Below are 23025 nucleotides of genomic sequence, written 5' to 3' on the forward strand. Positions count from 1 at the left end.
TTAACGGGTGGGATGGGTCGGGACGGGTTTGAGAAATTGTGAAGAAAAGTTAGACGGATTTGGAATTAAAGATACATAGGCAAGTTCGAGAATGGGTAGGGCAATGCATGATATTGGTACCAACTCCCGCCAAACACCTTCCAAATAGATTACTGGGAAAATTTTCGATTAATACCTTGTACTTGGGCCTAGTGCCACTTTGATCCTCAAACTTTAAAATGCGACAATTCAATACCCAAACATAAAATATGATAATTTAATATCTACTATTAACTAGCTATTTAAATGTCCTTCAAGTGTTATTTAATTTTCTTTATCAACTATTTAAATATGGACAAAAAATTAATAATCCCAAATCTTTGCCTTTTTCATTCAAAAAAGCTAGGGTCATGTTTGAGTGGGCATTGTGTTTTTTAAATGCTGGTTAACAATTGTTAACAATTACTGGATTGTGATGTTTTAAAAGTTCCAATACTCAATTGTTGCATTTTAAAGTTCGGGGAGGAAAGTGGCACTAAGCCCACCGATGGTACGTTTCTGAATCATTTGGCGAGTGTCGACCGTTTGGTGTTTCCATGGCGAAGACGCCGAAGAGGACCCGAGAACCATATCCATGGTCTTCTTCCAAACGGACCCGATCATCTTCATCAGTTTCTTCAACTTCTCGTTGGAATTATGATGTGTTCCTGAGTTTCAGAGGTGAAGACACTCGCAAGAACTTCACCGATCATCTCTACACAGCTTTAGTCCAGAAAGGGGTTTACACTTTTAGGGACGATGAGGAGCTAAGAAAAGGGGAAGAAATCTCGTCAGAACTATTGAAAGCAATCGAAGAATCAAGGATTTCAATTATCGTTTTCTCGAGGAACTACGCTTCCTCGAGTTGGTGCCTGGATGAACTGGTGAGAATCTTGGAGTGCCGTAGAAAGATAGATCAGAAGGTTCTGCCTGTTTTCTTTGACGTTGATCCTTCGGATGTTCGGAAGCAGACTGGGGATTTTGGAAAAGGCTTTACCAAACTTAAAGAGCGATTCACATTGGAGACGATGAAGGTGCTGAGGTGGGAGACAAGCCTCCAAGAAGCTGCCAATTTGTCCGGTTGGGACTTACGGAATGTTGCCAATGGGTAATAACTCTTGAAATACAGTACAGTATCTGGAGAGATAAATAGTTGTTAGTCTTTAACATCACAAGTGTTTCTCATCCTGGTTTTCTAACCTCCAACATACATATTCCATTCGACGTTCTCCTATAGAATATTCAAATTGTCATTGGTAGAATTTGTTTGTGTTCAATTTCTATATATCAGTGAGAAAGATAGGTATGGCGAAAGTGGATTCATGTAGCCGACCCCATATAGTTGAGAGACGCTTAGATGATAATGATGATGAGTAAGGAAGACCATATATTTTCTTTTTCTTATGTTTGTTGATTTCACGGTTTAACTATTCTATTGCTTTTAGTGAATATTTTAGATCTAGTACTACTATTAGATAGGCATGGATGAACCAATGAGCCAAAAGGAACGAGGGGAGTAGATTTTCAGGAACGGCATTTAGGCTGGACAGTGTTATGTGGCCTATAGACTTTTGAAGTTAGTTGACGAGGTTAATGTAAAGATGTATAAGAGCGCTAGTTTGTGTGTTGGAGATGGAGATCCGACAAGCTCAAGAGGCTTTCTTGTTGGTCACGGATTAGGGCCTTTCTCTCTATCATGTGACTGTCATAAGAAAAGACAAGGCAATAAGTTAAAGAGGAGAGTAACATGCCAAGCAAGAAGGTGGGGTTTTTGTTCATTTACCTCTGATGCAGCAGAGAATCCAATGCATGCCTTAAGTTTATAGTTTTCAAAATCTTATGATTTAGGATAAAGTCCATGATTCAATTTACAAATTCCAAGGGTTCTTATCTGAATCTTACTATTGAACTCTTTTGAAGGAGAAAAATTCTAGTGATTGTTGTTTGAATCTTGTGACTTGTCCAATTTTTGCAATTTAAGTTAACCTGACTTGGACCTAATTTTGTATCTTGTCATTCCCTTTTTGTATTTTTCCAAAGTGTTTTTTTTTTTTTTTGTAAAAAATCTCCCAACTTAAGACTTATTTCACTTCTTGTTAGCCTATTAAAGATATCTTGTGTTTATTATCTATTAATGTTCGAGTTAAAGAACCATTGTACAGATATTAATTAATTGATTTTTATCTACTTGATTGTATTATATGTTATTAGTATGTAAGTTTGAAAGACCATCTCAATGGCATACTCCACTGAATATAATTTTGGGTCTATGCGGTGAAGTCTAGTGAAATGGTGAGAGAAGAGAACTTCGGTTGCGATGGAGGAGAGGAGAGTTTCGTCCAGGCTGCTTGTTGACGTAAGTTTCAAGTGGAGGCCAAGTGGTTTGTGATGGATCATGGATGAAATAAGAACAAGGTGTGGTGCTGAAACTCACTGAAGTTTCGAAGGCAACTATGCTATTGAAAGAGAAATCAGCCCTTTGGTTCAAAGGGTTTCTAGAAGGTGCTATCCATTTGAGAAGACAGATTAACTGGAAGGTGTTCAACAAGGAAGAAGACACAAGCTATTATGTTGAAGTAAAAGAAAATAAGAAAAAGGAGCATATGTAATGCTTTTTGAATCCTTTGGAGATGGCAAACAATGATTGGTATGCTTTCCAGAAGCCAGAAATTGCTTTGAATAGAAGCTGGTTGCTGATGCTCTTCAACAGTTCTTGGAAAAACAGGGGATCTCCGACAGGTGAACGAAAATGTCAAGAACAGGAACCGGTGCAAGACAAAATGTTGGGAAAAAGAAAAAACAGATGTAGAAAATCCTGTAAATAATGCTGAAACAGGGTTGCAGTTGACTGAATCAAAGTTAAAAGAGTCTGTTGTCCCTGTAGATTCCTTTCAGTACTCATTTGTGATCCCAAGCTTGTCTCTAGAAAGTTTCAGAGAAGCCTAGGATCAAAAACTTGTGATAACCATGAAGAAAGAACTGAAAGATCCGGACTGGAAATTAATTCTGAAAGAATTGGAGAAGAGGATGTGTGTAAAAGAAACAACTACAATAAGACCATTTACTAAAGACAAAGCCATCTTGGACATAGGGGACAAGGAAATGGAGTTTACCACATTGGAAATGAGTGAAGGATGGGTGACGATTGGGAATTGGTGACCCCTGTCCAACTATGTCTTAGAGAAGGATGGTGCCATTATAATCAAGTTATTAGGGCTGTTGTTTCACCTCTAGACAAAAACCACATTCGCCAAGATAACAAAAATTTTGGGTGGAGTACTGGAAGCGGTTAATCTAAGCAATCGTTCATGCTGCAAAACTCAGGTTGCTTGGAGTAAAGCCAGAAACGATACCAAGAACCTTGAAAATGCTCACGAGAGGCTACTGGTGTTGTTTTTGGGTAGCTTCGGAAGCCAAAGTGACGTTGTGGAGAGGTAGGAGAAAGAAGGAAGAGATGAAGAGGACGTGGAAGGGTGGTTGACGTGTGGTGGTGAGACAAAATAGGAATGGTGCCACATTGCGAAGAGAATAGGTCATATCAGGCGGTCAAAAGAGGAAGAAAGTTATTCAAAAACAATAGATCTAGATCGGATGGTGGGGAGGACTTTTGCAGATGTGGTGTCAAGAGGAGATGCTGTGTGGAACAAAAAACCTGTAGAAGTTGAAGAAGCTGGCTGGTTGAGTGGCCAGACTGGGGTTGGGTTGTGAGCTAACCTGAGTCAGTTCGGTTCAAGTCGCCATTGTCTAATGAGGGCATGTGACTCTTTAATAAGTCAAAGGCCACACTCTTACAAATGAAAATCAATTCTCTGGAACCTATTTGAACAAGAGAACTTCTGTAGCTACACCTTGGGTGAGGACTACCGATTGCTGAAAAGGGGAAAAATGGTTTGGGTGCCGGTTTTTGAAGAGCGGTCCGCTACACTAGATAGGCCTAATCCAAAGTTTAATACAGGTGAGAAAGAGGAATCCGATTCAAACATTGGCAGGGAAAACTTCCATTTTGAAGGGGGTGTAGAAGTTAATTAGTCCTCAAGCCTTGGAAAAATTGATTCTACCAAGGCATGTAGAATGTTGGAGGATGAAGACTGGAGAACAGAGATACTGTTTGAGTAGTCCTACGAAGAAGCAGTGCAACTAGAACCTCTTGGCTCTGCAGAGTCCTTTACTGATTGCAAGATGGTTTCGGTTGTGCCAGAAAAAGATTAAGTGGACCAACCAATCCAGAGCCAGGTACAAGAGAAGCAAGATGGGATGGAAGGCACCAACTCAGTGCAGGGCGAGGAAGTTTGCTAAGCAAAGGCCACAAGGAGCTGAACAGAGTTTACCTGACCAGATGGTAGACCGGTCCAAGTTTGTAAATGGATTGGCTAGTGAAAGATTAGAACAGGGAGTTTCAAACCCATCAGTTGTTCCTTCTTCTGTTCCCTTTTCTGTTGTAGCTTTTGTTGTTGCTACTAATTGTACACCTCCTTGTGTGTTCTCCCATGTTTTTGTAGATCCATCTCTTGTTCAGGGTCTTGTGCTTGCTAAGATACAAATGACCAATTGCCTGTTCTCTTGATAGATACAAAAGAGAATGGTGAAAAAGATGAGGTGGAGAGAAATTGTGTAATGATTTTGGACAACCTAACAATCATGGTGTTTGAGGATGATATGAGAACGTTGGAACTGAAAATATGAGTAAAAAATTGCAGGAACCGGAAAATGTATGCATTGGAAACTCTAATGGAAAAGGAGTTGATTGATTGGAGGATAAGAATAAGCTTGCAGAACAAAAGATGAGCTTAAGAAAGAAGAAGGAAGGCTATTGTTAAAAGCTTGAGAGGGTAAAAGTGTACTTGAGGAAGGATAATGTTCTGATAAAGTGAAGAAAAGGAAGAGTGAAGTGGAGAAATTGATGAGTGAAATAATGTATGGTAGGGAAGAAAATAGGAGAAAAGAAAGGAGAGGCAAGGGACATTAGCCTAAGTGATAAGGGCTGTCTAGCTTAAGAATGAAGATAATCAGCTAGAATTTGAGGGGATTAGGGAGTGCAACCAAGAGGAGGTTAATAAAGGATACTCTTAGAAAGGAGAAGTTGGATTTGGTATTGATTCAAGAAATAAAACTCTTAGAGGTTAACAGAAAATGGATTAGAAGTATATGGGAAATTAGAGGTTTGAGTTGGTCGTTCGTACCTTCTTGTGGTGCATCCGGAGGAATTCTCACCATTTGGAAAAATGAGGAGTTGGAATGTTTGGAAGAGTTGGTGGGACAATTATCTATCTTAATAAAGATAAGGAAACCCAATGATGGAAGGGAATGGGCTTAGACGAATGCTTATAGGCTAAATTCTTATAAAGAAATCTTTTATGGGAAGAGTTGGGGGCACTTAGAAGCTTATGGGAGGGGTGTTGGTGTTTGGGAGGTGATTTTAATGTCATAGGTTTACTTCAGAAACTGACTAATCTAATCAAAGGATAACCACAAGCATGAAAAATTTCAATGCCTTTGTGGATGACTTTGAATTGAAGGATCTCCCATTGTTAGTAGCAGAGTATACTTGGTCGAATTTTCAAGAGTCTTTGACTTGTTCCAAACTGGACTGGTTCCTGTTTTCATAGATTGGGAAGAGATGCAGGAATGTTTAGCCTCTTGAGACTTGTCTAGAGTAACCTTTGACCATTGCACTATTAGCCTAGCTTAGGATTTGCCCTATGATGGTCCCTCGCATTTCAGATTTGAAAACATGTGGAGGATCCAACTTTTGTAGAAAAGGTTAAGATCTGGTGGGGATAAGTCAAGCGTAGTGGTACGAAAAAGGGATTAAGGTTCTCTAGATTCTTAAAAAAAGTTGAAAGAGAAAATTAAGGCTTGGAACAAAGAACAATTTGGGCGAGTGCCGAGTGGAAGAAACAAAGAAAAGAATTTCTTTAAGGATTGTGGAATTGGATAATAATGAAGCCTTAAGAGATTTTAGTGGAGTGGAAAAAGCGGAGAGAAGGAATCTAAAGATTGACCTGGAAGGATTGTTAAGAATAGAAGAAATCTCTTGGAGGCAGAAGTCTAGATGTAAGTGGATTACGGAAGGAGATGGCAACACAAAATTCTTTCATTCTCTAGCTAGTGGATGAAGGAAGAATCAAATAACTAGCATTGAAGTGGATATTCAAGAGATAACAAGGGAGGAGGAAATAATTAAAGTATTTGTGGATCACTTCAAGGGTTTCTTTGCCACCTCTGGGGAGGGGAGATTAAATTTTCTAGATTTGAATTGGGACAGAGTTTTGGAGTATATTTTAACAAACCTAGAATTGGTGTTTACAATTGAGGAGATTAGAGCCAGTGTTTTCAATGGAAAGGTCCAAAGCTCTAGGACCGGATGGATTCTGTATGGCTTTTTATCAAGATTGTTGGAATATCATAAAAGATGATCTAATGGAAGTTTTTAGTGAGTTTTTTAAGAAAGGGGAAATCTCTCAAGCAGCAAATTCAACTTTCATTGCTTTAATCCCCAAGAAGAAAGTAGCTAAAGAACTTAAGGACTTTAGACCCATAAGAACTTAAGGACTTTAGACCCATAAGCCTAGTATAGGAAAGAAGAGATTGAGGAGGGAAAAGGGTTTAGTTTGCAAATTGGATTTAGAGAATGCTTATGATCTAGTGGATTAGTCTTTTCTCCTGGAAATCCTAGAAAGAATCGAGTTAGGTGATAAGTGGAGGAAGTGGATTAAAGGATGCTTAAGTTCTATGCACTATTCTATCTTAATAAATGGAGTGACCAAAGATTTCTTTCCAGCTAAACGAGGATTGAGACAGGGAGACCCCTTATCCTATTCACCCTAGTAGCAGATGTCCTAAGTAGGATGATTGTAAGCTGATCAAGATAGGTTATTGAGAGATTGGAGGGTAGGGCAAAATGAGGTGACAATCACTCATTTGCAGATTGTAGATTACATAATTCTGCTATGTGAAGGAGGTGATCAAAACAATTTGATGAATTTAAAGGAACTCATAACTTTTGAGTTTGTATCCAATCTGAGGGTCAATCTTGGGAAGAGTTGTGTAGTAGGGATAAATACAGAAGAGGAAGAATTAAGAAGTTGAGTAGAGATTTTAGGGTGTGATGTAAGGAACTGGCTCTTGGACTATCTTGGTCTTCTGTTGGGGGGAAACCCGAGGTCAGAGGTTTTTTTTGAAACTGGTAGTAGAGAGATTCACTAAAAGACTATCACTATGGAAAAGGAATTACATTTCACTGGGAGGAAGGATAACTTTGATCAAGGCAACTTTAGCTAACCTACCCATCTATTACCTCTCTACTTTTAGGATTCCAGACAAAGTTGCAGGTCAACTAGAGAAGATCATGAGAGAGTTCCTTTGGGAACCGGGGGATGAGAAGAGAGACCATTTGGTGAAGTGGGAGCAAGTTAGCAAACCGAAAGAGGGGGGTGGATTTGGAATAGGGAACCTATTTGTAGGAAAAAAACAATTCAAGGGAAATGGTTATGGAGATTCCCTTTGGAGAGTGACAGGCCTTGGCATAAGGTAATTGAAAACATTCACGGGACACTTGATAATGGATTGGATGGAAAAGAAACTTCTTCCTCGGTGGTTCTTTCTCCTTGGGAATCAATACAGGTAGTATACACAACTTTCATTAATTTCAGTAGATTTGATGTGGGATGTGGGACTTGAATATTGTTCTGGGAAGACCTGTGGTTGCCTGAAACTCCTCTTAAATTTTCTTTCCCTAAGCTATTCTCATTGTCTAACCATAAACAGCAGCCTATTTTGAGGTTAGTTACCTTTTCTCCTTCAGGGGTAAGTTGGGATTTTGGCTTTAGAAAGGGGACTGAGGGATGATGAATGTGAAGCACTTATCCAATTGTTGGACAAACTTCATTTAACCTTTTTGGATCAGTCAGTGGAGGACACAAGAGTTTGGTCTTGTACTCCCAATGGGGTTTTCAGTTGTGCTTCTTTCCTCAATGCTCTCTTACAGTCCAATAATGTGGGTGAAAACTTCCTTGTGAAAGAAATATGGAGCAAGCTCATCCCACCTAAAATTTAGGATTTATGTTGGGAAGTCTTTCTTGGCAAGGTAAACACTAGTAATATGCTCCAGAAAAGAAGGCGATACAAATGTGCCTTTCTAATGGTGAATCCATATCTCATCTATTGCTATTTTGCCCTTTTGTGCTTTGTGTTTGGGACCTTTGTTGTTCTCTTTTGGGATGTAGGTGGACCTCTCCACACGATGTAGTGAGCCTTTTCAGCCCAGGTTTCCTAAGGCAACTTAGAAGGAGAGGAAGAATTATGTGGAGAGCAATTCGGGTTGCAGTTGTGTGGACTGTTTGGGAGGAAAGGAATGGGAGAATTTTCAATGACAAATGTAGATTGAAAGAAGAAATGGTTGAAGGCTTGAAGCCATAAAAAATCAGAGCAGCACATTGGATAAAGACACTTGATCTATTCAAAGAATTTTCAGTGAATGATATATATTGGGGACATAGTCTGAAGTGGCATCTTTTTCTATGAGTAAGGAAAAGGTTGTTTTGGATGGATGCCACCGGTGGCTAACAAAATAAAATTAAATTTTGATGAAAGCTCCATAGGAAGCATAGGAATGGCAGGCATTGGAGGAGTATTTAGAGACTATACAGGGAAGGTTTTGGCTATGTTTTCAGGACCTTTGGGACTGGGAGATTCACTGAAGGCTGAGCTGATGGCTTACTACAAGGATTACAAATTGCTAAGCAATCGAATTTTCAACAATTGGAAGTAGAGGGAGATTTAAAGATGATCATTTCTTGGGCCAGGAGTAAGCAACTTGTGCCATGATCTATAGGCATGAGGTTAGGGAAATAGAAAGCATCAAATAGGAGTTGGATATATCTTTCAAGTGGATTAGGACAGCAAATGGGATGGCTGATACTTTAGCAAAATAAGGAATATATAGACAACAACTGTTTTGGGCACAATTGTAATCTTGTAACTTTGTCAGGTCTGGATTGTTATTTGGGTGGATTTACCCTTTCATTGTATTGACCAGCTTCAAAATTTAATATAATTCTGAATTTCTTGCTGATAAAAAAAAAGGTCTATGCTCAAGTATTGTCAGGAAGAAGGAAACCCAGTGCTGATGCACATGGGCGTAGGTTGGAATGGGCCTAAATTGTCTAAGCTAGCAGTAGAACCTGACTTTGAATGGCATAAGCGAGCCTTAGCCCAGCTGCTATAGGAATACTTAGATCTCTTTAGGAAGCCACCAAAGCTTTCTCCTAGTTGCCCAATGGACCATAGGATTTTTCTGTTACTGATAAAAAAAAATGAACCATAGGATACCAATATACCCCGGAGCACCACCAGTCAATTTCAGAGCATATCAGTATCCACTCTTTCACAAGGTGGAAATTGAAAAGATAGTTTCTGAGATGTTTGCAAAGAAACAAATCCAGGCTAACAATAGCCCATCCTCAATGGTTCGTTTGGTCAAGAAGGATGGCTCTTGGCAGTTTTGTGTTGATGAATTATTAGAAGAATTGAAAGCTGCTACAATTTTCTTTAACCTGGATTTGAGGTTAGGTTACTGTCAAATAAGAGTACATCACGATGATGTCCACAAGACAGCATTCAGGACCAATGAGGTTCACTACTAGTTCATTGTCATGCCATTTGGGTTGTCAAATGCACCCTCAACCTTTCAGGCACTCATGAAGGAGACTTTTTCCCCTCTTCTCCATTGGTTTGTCTTGGTTTTCTTTGATGACATCTTGGTTTATAGCATAAATCCGGCTTCCCATTTGGGTCACCTCCACACCACTTTTGAGGTACTGTGTACGACAATTATATGCCAACGAATCTAAATGTTCTTTTGGTTAATCTCATATACATTATTTGGGACATATTGTAGAAAATGGAAGGATCATGGCTAACCCAAATAAGGCAATGGTTATGATTAATTGGGCCCAACCTAATTCATTTAAAAGCCTTAGAGGGTTCTTGGGGTTAACAGGGTACTACTGCCATTTCATTAGAGAAAGTGGCCAATTGGCCGCTCCCTAACCCAACTCCTCAAGAAGGATGCCTTTCACTAGGATTTCTCTGAAGTATTTGTTGTGGAGACTGATGCTTCAAGTATAGGCATAGGAGCTGTGTTGATGCAAGACAAACAATCCATAGCCTATTATAGTAAAGCTTTGTCAGCTCGTGCCCAGACCAAATCCATCTACGAAAAAGAGTTGATGGCAGTGGTATTGACTGTGCTCAAATGGCTATCTTATTTGTTGGATCGCTGCTTTATCATAAAGGACTAACCAACAAAGCCTCAAGCATCTAATGGATCAATAGGTTCTTACACCAAAACAACAAAAGTGGGCTAATGGGCATTGATTACCAAATTGACTATGGGCCTGCATCCACCAATCAGCATGAACCGAATGCAATGGGCTTGTCTCAAACCATATCCTTTATTAGAAGACATCAAACAAGATGCACAGTAGGATGCCATACTAGGTCGGACCAAAGAACTATGGGCCCAAGATCCAAGTCCACTCCTGGGTATCATGTCAACAATGGGGTTCTCTTTTACAGAGGATGGATGGTCATCTCACCCACATCCACTCATATACCTGAGGTATGATTTTTCCACGAATCAGCCTTGGGTGGCTATTCAAGAGTCTTACGTACTTATCGGAGAATAGCATTGCACTATTATTGGCCAAGTATTAAGAATCGGGTACGTTCATGGCAGCATGCCACATCTGTCAGTAGCATAAATACAGCAGTCAAGCACCAGCTGGACTGTTATAGCCTCTTCCCATACAAGCCTAGGTTTGGGACAAGATTACCATGGACTTCATCTTGGGTCTCCCACTCAAGGAGGAAAGTCTATTATCTTGGTTGTTGTGGACGGACTAATACACACTTTTCTGCTCTCTCACACCCTTACACATCCTCTCCACCAGCCTTCTATGAAAAAGGGTATTTCTCAGTAGCTGATGTTGATGCAATTTTGATGGAGCGAGATGAGATAGTCAAGAATCTAGATGAATTTATAGAAGGCCCAAGCTCAGATGAAACAACATTGTGATAAAAACACAGGGCTGGTCCATTACCAACGAGGTGATCTTGTCTACTTGAAGCTACAGCTCTATAGATAGTCTACTCTGGCCACGAGGGCCTCACAACTCTCCCCTCATTACTATGGCCCATTTCAGGTCTTGGAACAAATTGATAAGGTGGCCTATCGCCTGAACCTGCCCCCCTCCAAATTACACCTGGTGTTTCATGTTTCAATGCTTAAGAAATGCCTTAATCCAACCTTCAAGGTAAACACCACTCTACCTTAAATCTCAGATGGACAGCTGTAGCTCAAGCCACTTCAAGTACGAGAATATGTTAAGACCCTACTCTTTCTGGGTTGCCGATGAGCTGGTTCGAGGGAGCTCGCCCTCCTAAAACAGATGACGGTGGGAGACGAAAGGGAAGAGAAAAGAGAGGGAGAGAGAGAGAGCGAGAGAAGGATAATTTGCAAAATGATTCACTGCTCATTCACACCATACGTTTTGGCCTTTATAGTGCATGGCCGTACAACCCATAACAACCTCTGAGCACACATGCCTCTACTCAGTATGTGGGCGACGTGTGTACACAAATGTAATTGGTGGAGTAACTCGCGTGAAGCTCTGGACCTTTGAATGGGCCTGATGGGCCTGAAGTGTTTCGTCTGGGATATTCTTCTTACCGGGCTTATCAATCCCGCCTTCTTCAAGAACGACCTTGTCCTCAAGGTCAAGTGTGCTTCTGAAACTGAATGTAGTCTTCCCACGTGGCATCCTCATGAGGCAAGCCTCGCCATACTACCAAGGCCTGTTTGACCACCTTCCTTCCCCTACTAACCCAACGTAAGTCCTTAATCATCATGGGCTCAAATAGTACTTCCCTTGACTCGGTGAATGGTGGGAGAGTAGGACTGATAGTATCAGTAGGAGACACACAGGGCTTAAGGAGGCTGACATGGAATATGGGATGCAGTTGGCATTCAACTGGTAAGCAGAGACGGTATGCTATTGGCCCTACTCGTTCTGTCACTTGAAATGGGCCAAAGAATCGAGGGGATAGCTTCTGAGACACTCTCCTCGCCACTGAGGTCTGCCGATACAGCTGGAGCCGAAGATAGACCCAATCCCCCATGGAGAACTCCAGTTCTCAGTGCTTCTTGTCATAGGCCAGCTTTATTCGCTGTTGGGCCTGCTGTAGATGGAATTTGAGGAGCTTCAGTGTAGTGTCTCTTGCCTGCAGCTGTGTGTCCACCTTGGCTACCGGTGATGTGCCCTGTTCATAAGGCAGTATGGAGGGAGGTTCGTAACCGTATAGCACCTTAAAGGGGGTGGTCCCGGCAGACACTTGGAAGGTGGTGTTATACCAGTATTCTGCCCAGGGCAGCCATTGGGCCCACTGCTTGGGCCTGTCACCCACAAAACATCTCAGATAAGTCTCCAAACATCGGTTGACGACCTCCGATTGCCCGTCCGTCTGGGGGTGGTAACTAGTGGAGTGCAACATCTGAACCCCTTGACCTGTGAAGTATGCCTTCTAAAAGGCACTCATGAATGTGGATCCTGGTCCGTCAAGATGGACTGAGGTGTCCCATGGAACTTGGCCACCTCCCGGATGTAAGCCTGGGCCACTGTGGCTGCTGTATAGGGTCGTGAGATGCTTATAAAGTGTGCATATTTGCTCAGCCGGTCTACCACCACCAGCACTGCGGATTTCCCTTGGGATGTGGGCAACCCCATTATGAAGTCCCTGGTTACTTCTTCCCTTACCTGCTCGGGAATTGGTAGAGGTTGCAGCAGTCTGCCTGGGTTCTGGGTACTGTATTTCTGCTGTTGACACACGGTGCATCGGGTCACAAACTCCTGAACCATCCGCTCCATTCCTTTCCAGTCATAATGGGCTGCTAAACGTTTATAGGTCCGCAGAACTCCCGAGTGCCCTCCTTGGGCTGAGTTATGGAAGAGCTGAAGCAGCTCCTGATGGTATTTGGACTCACTCAACACCACCATCCGTCCCTTGTAGTAGAGAAGCCCATTCTGAAGTGTGTATCCTAGAGCCTGGGCCGCATCCTCCTAGACCTGGGCCCGTATTTGGGTTAATTGGGGATCGTCCTGGGCTTCCTATTTCAATTGTGATGACAATGGGTAGCTTAGCCGAGACACGCCCAATGAGCACAGGCTTTCAGCTCTGGAGAGGGCATCCGCTACTGCATTAGAGGGTCCCGGCTTGTTTTCGATAGCAAAATTTTACCCCGTCAGTTTGTAGGCCCATTTGTGCTGGTTAGGGCCCAAAACTTGCTTCTCCAACAAGTGCTTGATACTGCTGTGGTCAGTCTTGACAATGAACCGTCGGCCCAACAAGTAAGCTCTCCATTTTTGGACTGCTAGGGTGATGACCATGAGCTCCTTCTCGTAGGTGGACTTGGCTTGGGCCTGTGGAGAGAGGGCATTGCTGAAGTAGGCCAAGGGCTGGCCCTGCTGCATCAGGACTGCACCAATTCCGGTACCCGAAGCGTCAGCCTCTACTATGAACTCCAGCTCAAAGTTAGGAAGAGCTAGTGTAGGAGGTGAGGTGACAGCTTCCTTAAGTGTTGGAGGTGATGATTAACTTTGTGTTTGGAGACATCTGGTGCAAATGGGTGATGGGTTGCATACTTGCATTGGGGATTGTCATTATTCCATTTTGGTGAATGGGACAGTGGTGGACTATTCCCTAGCTTTGAGAGGGATTAGACAAGGAGACCCTCTATCCCCTTTCTTGTTTACTTTGGTTGCAGAAGTATTGGGGAGATTGATATCTAAAGTAGCGGATGCCCTCTCCAGAGCTGGAGAGTTGGAAGAGAAAATATACCACTTACACACCTACAATTTGCGGACGACACAAATTTGTTTTGTGGAGGGGATATCAATAGGATTAGAAACCTGAAGCTCACTATACAACTTTTTGAGCAAATGTCAAACCTGAGGGTGAATTTTGAGAAAAGTTGTATAGTTTGAGTCAATATGGGGGACGGGGGGGTTTAGGAGTATGCAGATATTTTGGGGTGTGAAGTATCTAATTGGCCTTTAAATTACCTAGGTTTACCTTTGGGGGATAATCCTCAGAAAGGTGATTTTTGGGCCCCTTTTGAGGAGAGGTTTGAAAAGAGACTTGCTAATTGGAAGAAAAATTATTTGTCTCTTGGAGGGAGAATCACCTTAATTAAGTCTACTTTGGCTAACCTTCCTATTTATTTTTTGTTAGTCTTTAAGATTTCGGCTAAGGTGGTTAGCAGGCTGGAAAAACTAATGAGGGACTTTTTGTGGGAGCTAGGGGAGGAGAAAAAGGATCATAGGGTTAGGTGGGAGGTGGTATGTAGGGGTAAGCAGGAGGGAGGTTTGGGAATTGGGAACATAAGGATTAGGAACTTAGCATTACTATGGAAATGGCTGTGGAGATTTTCATTGGAGAAAGAAAGACTGTGGGTTAAGATAGTGGGAAGTATACATGGACTGACAGACAATGGATGGGACTCTGGGATTCTTGCAAGGACTACAAGAGCTTCTCCATAGAAAGCTATTCAAGCCATCTTGCCCTTATTCTCTCCTTGGATAAGGTACAATTTGCACTTAGACAACCTCATTAAATTTTGGGAACAAGTTTAGGTTGGGGATTCCTCCTTGAAAGATCAATTTCTAGGCCTCTTTGCTATTTTTACCCTTAAAAATGAACCAGTTTCCTCTTTTCTTATACCTTCTAATTCTCCTTTTGGGTTCAGATGGAACTTGAGTTTGAGAAGAGATGTCAAGGACACAGAATTAGCCTGTACTTTAGCCTTACTATCCATTCTTGAAGGGGTATTCATTGAGTCATCAAAGACAGATAATAGAATATGGACACTCACTCCCTCGGGTTCTTACACTTGTGCCTCTTTCTTTAAATCCCTTTTACCCCCTCTTCCTGTTGGATTGTCTTTCTTTGTTAAAGAAGTGTGGTGTCGACCTATACCTCCAGAAGTTGGGAGTTTCTGTTGGAAGCCTTTCTAGAAAGAGTTAATACAGGGGATCTACTTCAAAGAAAAAGACCCAATAGCTGTTTGTCTCCTCACTGGTGTGTTCTCTGTAAATCCCATGGTGAGTCTGGATACCATTTACTAATTTCTTGTCAGTTTGTTAAAGTTATTTGGGAATGGTTTACTTCTTTGTTTGGGTGCAGGTGGAATCCCCCTTTGAATGTGCAAAGCTTATTTACTTCCATGCCTAATTGGCCAGCCAAAAGGGCCAAGACCATGTGGAGATGTGGTAGGGTTGTAGTGTGTTGGACTGTTTGGGAGGAGAGAAATTCAAGTATATTCTCAAATAAGGAGAGAAGTTTGGAAACAATCCTGAAGACTATCCACATTAGGGTGATACATTGGTTGAGAACATTGGAATTGTTTTCACTGTTCTCAGTTGATGAGATGATAAGAAGCTGGAAGGAGATTGCAGATTCAAGCTTAATTAAGAAGGCCTTAAATTCTTGTTGGACACCTCCACCTCATGGGTTTACCAAACTGAACTTTGATGGTAGCAGCATAGGCAATCCAGGGCCCTCCGGAGTAGGGGGAGTGATAAGGGATGAAAAAGGGAATTTGTTAGCTATGTACTCTGGTCCAATTGGGGTGGGAGATTCCTCGAGGGCTGAGATTCTAGGAGCTCTTGAAGGGATACAAAGGGTCAAGGAAATGAATATTAAAAAGTTGATTATAGAAGGTGATTCTGAAATTGTGGTGAATTGGCTAAAAGAGGACAGTTCTATGCTCTAGAAATATAGCAATGAAAAGAGGAAGTTCAAGTGGCTCACCAAGGACATTGAAATTCATTGTACATGGATAAAGAGAAGTGCAAATGCATTGGCAGATGGTCTAGCTAGGCAAGGGCTGAATAGAAACTCTATTTTTTGGTCTGTTTTGTAATTGCCTCATGGTTAGGATGTGCTTTGGGTAGTTGGAGTTAAGAATTTTTAGCTCCTTCATCTGTAATTCTAATTTTCTCAATCATTAATAAAGTTCATTGTTATTGATAAAAAAAGAAAAGAAAATCTTCCTGAAGGGAAGGAACCAGTGGGATGCAAGTGGGATATTCATAGTGAAGCATAAGGCTAATGGAATTATTGAAAGATACAAGGCTAGACTGGTGGCAAAAAGTTTTACACAGGTATATGGAGTAGACTATGCAGAGACATTTGCTTCAGTAGCCAAGATGAACTCAATCAGAAGTGATTCAGAATTCTTCTCTCATTGGCAACAAATCTTGATTGGGAACTTCACCAATTGGACATTAAGAATGCTTTCTTGAATGGTGACTTAGAAGAGGAAGTGTACATGACCCAACAACCTCCAGGTTTTTGTACCAAAGGCAGTGAGCAGAAAGTGTGCAGGTTAAAAAATTCTCTATATGGGTTGAAACAATCACCTCGGGCCTGGTTTGGTAAGTTCCACCAGTTCAACAGATGGGGTTTCAACAATGCCAGTCAGACCACACTCTGTTTGTGAAGAAAGGTGAAGGGAAAATTGCAGCTTTAAGTGTGTATGCGGATGACATAGTGATCACAGGAGACTAGGAGACTGAAATACAGAAACTGAAGAAGTTCTTAGCCACTCAATGTGAGGTGAAAGATCTAGGACCCTTACGTTATTTCCTTGGAATTGAAGTTGCACGCTCTCAAAAGGGCATCTATATTTCTCAACCAATTGAACCTAATCGTCAGCTGGGAGACAGTCAGGGGGAGTTCTTGAAAGATGTGAAGAAGTTTCAGAGACTTGTAGGGAGACTCTTATATTTGCTTATGACCAAACTTGATATTGCTTATGTAGTGGGTGTTCTTAGTCAATTCACGCACAACCCTAGGACAACTCACTTTGAAGCCGCAGAGAGAATCCTTAAATACCTCAAGAAATTTCCAGGAGTTGGTTTGTTGTTCTAGAAACATGGACATTTAAAGGTGGAAGTATATACTAATGCTGATTGGGCAAGGGCAGTCGATGACAAAAAGTCTACTAGTGGGTATTGTACCTTTGTAGGAGGTAAATTGGTCACCTGGAGGAGTAAGAAGCAAAGTGTGGTGGCTAGATCCAGTGCTGAAGCAGAATACAGAGCTATGTCTCATGGAGTTGCTGAAATCATGTGGATAAGAAACCTGTCAGGTGACTTGGGTTTTGCAGCCAACAACCCCATGTCACTCTATTGTGACAATAAAACTACTATCAACATTGCTGCTAATCTAGTCTTCCATGATAGGACGAAACACATTGAAGTGGATAAGCATTTTATTAGAGAAAAACTTGTGAGTGGAGAAGTATGCATTCCATATGTCAGCTCAGAGGAACAACTTGCAGACATCTTCACCAAGGGTCTTCAACATGTGCGGCATAATGATTTGTGTGACAAGTTGGGAATGATTGACATCTATGCTCCAACTTGAGGGGGAGTGTTGAAATAGTTTATTTTATGTCTTATTTATTATATTCTGTCTTGTTAGGGTTTGTTTGGTTGTTTTAAAGTCTTTTTTATTTTTTGTTAGTGTACTTTACTTACAGCAAAGGCATAAGGGTCTTTTCCCTTTTATTTTAGATGCCCTATAAATACTAATAGAAGCTGGCGCCGCCAGTACTGTTCCATTGTTGCCAATCTCTTCGCTTCTCTTCTATCTTCTATCTTCTCTCTTCTTCTTCTCTTCTCTTTCTCTCTTATTTCTAGTCGGTTTTGTTGTCAAGACTTACATAGATTTAATTTTTCCTTTCCTATGAACTCAACATAATTGAAAAATGAAAATTTTACAATTTGATTCTTTTTGAACTTTGATTCTGAAAATGAATTCCGTCATCATCATCAACATCCAAGCCTATTCCAACTATGTGCGGTCGACTACATGAATCCTGTTTCTCCAGTCCCTTGTGTTTAATGCCATATTCATTGTTAAATTATTGGTGCTTAAATCATTTCTTTCTACTTCTACCAATGTTATTAATATACTTGATACCAATATTAAAACTAAAGCTCATCAGATTTACTTTATGTTTCTTCGCATCTTTATGGCTTCTTATAACTGGACATTTATAGTGCTTCTATCTTTCTTTATTGCATTTTGCAGACATCAGGCCAAATTTATTCAAGAAATTGTTGAAGAAGTTATGATGAAATTGAATAAAACGTTCTTAGATGTTGCTAATTACCCGGTTGGATTAGATTCACGTGTAGATGATTTGTTGGCACTATTAGATGTTGGATCAGACAATGTTTGTATTATAGGAATTTGGGGAATAGGTGGAATAGGTAAGACAACCTTAGCCAAGGCTGTCTATAATCAAATCTTTCACAGTTTCAAAGATAGCAGTTTTCTTGCAGATGTTAGAGAAGTTTCAAAACAACATAAAGGTCTGATTCAGCTGCAAAAACAGCTTCTTTCAGATATCCTAATGAAAAAAGACATAGAGGTCAGAGACATCCCTAGCGGAATTAAATTAATTAGAGACAGACTATTCTCAAGAAAGATACTTCTTGTTCTTGATGATGTGGATCATTCAGACCAATTAGATGCATTAGCTAGAGAACATAGCTGGTTTGGTGCGGGAAGTAGAATTATCATAACAACTAGAGATGAACATTTGCTGAATTTGCTTCAAGTGGATGAAAAATACAAGGTTAAGGAATTGTCTCTTGTTGAATCTACTGAGCTCTTTAGTCACCATGCCTTTGGAAAAGACCATCCCAAAGAAGATTATCTGGAGCTCTCAAGCCATGTGGTGCATTATGTTGGAGGGCTTCCTTTAGCACTTAAGGTTTGGGGTTCTTTTCTGTTCGACAAAGAAAAGGATGAATGGGAAAGTGCATTGGAGAAGCTTAAAAAGATTCCTAAGGATGAAGTTCAGAAGAAACTGAAAATCAGTTTTGATGCACTAGATGAAGAAGAGAAAAGTATCTTCCTTGATATTGCATGCTTTTTTATTGGAATGAATAAAGATTATGCAATTAGAATACTAGACGGTTGTGGTTATTCCACAAATATAGGAATTGGTGTTCTTATTCGTAAGTCCCTCCTAACAGTTGAAGTAAACAAGCTGGGAATGCATGATCTAATTCGAGATATGGGGAGAGAGATTGTTCGTCAGGAATCCCCAGAGAAGCCTGGAAATCGCAGCAGATTGTGGGATCATGAGGATATCCATCAAGTCTTACTGAAACACAGTGTAAGAATTGTTGCACAATTCTTTTATTTTTTTAATCTCATGTTATTAACTAACTTTTGTTGTTGTGTTAATTTTGACAATAAATAATGAGCAGAATAATAATAACACTCTTTTTACATGTCTGGAGGCTATAAATATGCCCCCTACCTCATTCTGTTCGTATGTTATTACACTAATCTTTTTTGTTTGATATTGTTAAAGAGAGCTAAAAGAAAATACTCTAGAATCACAACAACTAGTTCTATCAGAAAACAATGATGAAAGAAACAGGAAATTAACAAATTTCATGTCAAAAAACAGTTAGTCATTTGTTTTTTTGGTTCTATGCCAATTAGAGGAATGGAACAATTGAGACCAAACAGCATCCTACATATTTGTCGAGAAGCTAGCCAATAGATCTCAGGACAGATCTAAAAATAAAGGGAAAACAGAGAGAAAACTGGAAAGAACAAGAAGAAAATAGCAGCAAAGGAAGAGAAGAGAGAATAGTAGAGAAGAGGAGCAGAATAGAATAGTTCTGCCACCTCAAACAAATGAGAAAAAATACCTTAATATAGGATTTGATGAGAGAGAATGGGAATTAATACCTTAAACATAAGATTTAATGAGAGGGAATTAAATGAGGTGACAAGTAATTCAACTTACATTTTCTACCCTCAAATTAGAGAGGACCAAATTCAAAAATAGCAGTATTTTAGTCAGAAAGAAAAGTTTTACAAGCTCATTTGTAGTTCTAATAGTAGTGAGAAGAAATACTTTAAATATAGGATTTAATGAGAGAGAATGGAAGTTAATACCTAAAATCAAGGTTTTATTTTTTTTTCGCCAACTGGTTCAGGGGAGCCGGTTTAGGTCTTCGCCACACCCTGAACTAGTCAGACCACCGAGGGGTGTATCGGTGGGGTGCCGGAACAATATGTATCGGCCGATATGGGCCGATACGTGTCGATACTTTGAACCTTGCCTAAAATATAGTCAGAAAGAAAACTTACACAAGCTCATTCATACTTGTAATAGTAGTATAGATTTTCTGTACCTGTATGCATGTTAATGTGTGTACATCTTGCTTCTGCACTTAACCAATAATATTGTTATCAGGGAACAGAAGCAGTGAAAGGCCTAGTCCTGTCGAGGTTATTTGATGAACAGTTCAGTACTAGAACATTTGCAGAGATGAAAGAACTAAAACTGCTCCAACTTAATTATATATGCCTTAAGGGGACATATCAATATCTTTCTAGAGATTTAAGATGGCTCTGTTGGCATGGGTTCCCTCTAAAATATATACCAAGTGATCTTCATTTGGAGAGGCTTGTTGTTCTTGATATACAGTACAGTAAACTGAAGGAAATAAAGGTTTGATAAAATATCCCTTCTTTTTTTCTTTGGATTAATTTATTTATTTCAGAGAAACTAATTTGTGTCAACTGTTTTTAATTGGTTGCAGGTTCATCTGAAAAATTTGAAAATCTTTAATCTTAGCCATTCTCAATTCTTAACCCAAACACCAAACTTCTTAGGTTGCCCAAATCTAGAGATTTTGATCCTTGAAAATTGTACAAGGTTGTTTGAAGTTCATCATTCCATTGGAAATCTCAGTAAACTTGTTTATTTGAATCTGAAAGACTGCAAAAACCTTAGGAATCTTCCTAGCAGCCTTTGTAGATTAGCATCTCTTAAAAGCCTCATTCTGTCTGGTTGCCCAAATCTTTGCAAATTGCCATCTGAATCTTGGCAGTCATCATTATGGTCTTGGGTTTTACGGAGAGAAGGTCCCCTTACTCAGTTACCAATTCCATTCTCCTATTTATTCTCCTTAGAAAGTCTAGATCTCAGAGACTGCAATTTGTTAGAAGGCGCAATTCCAAGTGATCTTAGGAGCTTATCATCATTGAAAATACTGGACTTAAGGCAGAATAACTTGAGCAACCTACCAGCCAGCATAAGTCACCTTTCTCAACTCTGTGAGATTAGATTGAATAATTGCTTTAGACTTGAATCAATCACAGAGCTTCCATCATGTTTAAAACGGTTAGAAGCAGATCATTGCATTTCGTTGGAGAGAATAACAAACATCGGAAGTTTGACCTCATTGGAGTATTTAAGTTTAGACAACACCAACTTTTGCAACCTACCTGATGACATAATTCAACTTCCTAATCTCAAATTGCTTCAATTACGAGGATGCTCAAGGCTTCAAACACTTGCTCAGCTTCCATCATCTGTACATACCTTGTACCTGACGAAGTGCCCTGCATTAGAAAGCTTGAATATATCGGGCTCAGAGGGCATACAATTTTTTCATCTTATGAATTGTAATAAACTAGTTCAGGTTCGGATTCCAAGGAGGTTGAAATCTGAGGGGAAACTTGTCATGAGTGGTTGCAACAATTTGATGCATTCTTGTAGGAAGAATCTTTTGAATCTTCTCCAGGTCTCTCTTACTATGTCCATGTCTGTTTGTTTCTATATATGTGGTCTGGAACCTCTAGCAATTATTAACTTTCACCGGTTTACTTGCAACAGGAAACATTTACAACCAATAGGTTTGACATATTTCTTCCTGGGAGTGAGATTCCAGATTGGTTCAGCTACCAAAATATGGGGCCTAAAGTATCCTTTGAAGTGCCATCGTTTGTGGGTCGTAAGATTCAAGGGCTATTCTTGTGTGCTGTATTTTCCCCAGGACCACCACCTTCAGCTAGCATTGCTACTCACGTCATGCTTGTTAATAAAACCAAAGGTTTTAACTGGCTTGAAACTCCAGGAATTTATTCTTCATCAAGAGACCACATGTGGGTGTTCTCAATGCCACATATTGCAAGTGCAGTTTCTAAAAGTGGAAAATGGTTGGAAGGTGGGGACCAAGTGGAGCTTACAATAGGAGGTGCGAAAAGGTGCGGGATCCATCTGACTTGCGTGCCTGACGATATGATTCCCAGACCCAGTCCCAATCTGTCCACCATCAGTGGAGATGAATCAGATCCTGTTTCCTAAAAGAATTGATAACCGAGAGGGCAGCATACGTCACAATGTCATAATATATGTACATATATATATATATGTATGCAGAAAATTTGTATATATCAATTAAGAGTTTGATTATGCTGGAAATACATAATACCAAAAAAACTTGGGGTCCGTTTGGTCTGCAGATAGGATCGGAATCGGAATCACTTATTATTGATATCAATCAGGAATTGGAATTGGATTCCAATTTTTGTTGTTTGGTTCATTTGGAGTTGGAATTGAAATCAATTGAAAATTTTGAATTTTATATTACTATATTTATTACTAGTAGGACCCACTTATTATTGATATCAATCAGGAATTGGAATTGGATTCTAATTTTTGTTGTTTGGTTCATTTGGAGTTGGAATTGAAATCAATTGAAAATTTTGAATTTTATATTACTATATTTATTACTAGTAGGACCCCATGCGATGTACGGGCTTTGTTTCAATCATTAGTTTTTGAGTTGTGTTTAGCACGTTGCACCCTAGTGAGACAGGGTAAATTGCTATTTTATTTTCTGTTAGTCATTAATAAGTTTATTTTAATAATTATTTTATTTATAATTTTGTAATTGTTAATAACATAAATTTTGTTAGTTTTTAATTTTACCAATTTTAATAGGATTTAAATTAATTAGTATGTTAGTATTTTATTATTACTTTAATTATATTATATTAATATTTTATTATACTATTATTTTATTAATATACTTATTTTATTATTATTATCTTATTAATACT

At 39.9% G+C, this 23025-nt stretch overlaps 1 protein-coding gene across 1 annotated transcript; it reads left to right on the top strand.

The window, feature by feature from the left end:
• Positions 1-398: 398 nt before the first annotated feature.
• Positions 399-22575, top strand: LOC104588797 (TMV resistance protein N-like). The gene is made up of 5 exons (XM_010246883.3): positions 399-1126; positions 18175-19270; positions 20369-20626; positions 20718-21704; positions 21797-22575. Exons 1-5 carry the CDS (start codon positions 576-578, stop codon positions 22265-22267), a joined length of 3363 nt encoding a protein of 1120 aa, XP_010245185.1. The 5' UTR covers positions 399-575; the 3' UTR covers positions 22268-22575.
• Positions 22576-23025: the final 450 nt, after the last annotated feature.

Source organism: Nelumbo nucifera, chromosome 3 (genome assembly GCF_055504915.1).
Source record: "Nelumbo nucifera cultivar China Antique chromosome 3, China Antique-T2T, whole genome shotgun sequence".
NCBI classification, from domain to species: domain Eukaryota; kingdom Viridiplantae; phylum Streptophyta; class Magnoliopsida; order Proteales; family Nelumbonaceae; genus Nelumbo; species Nelumbo nucifera.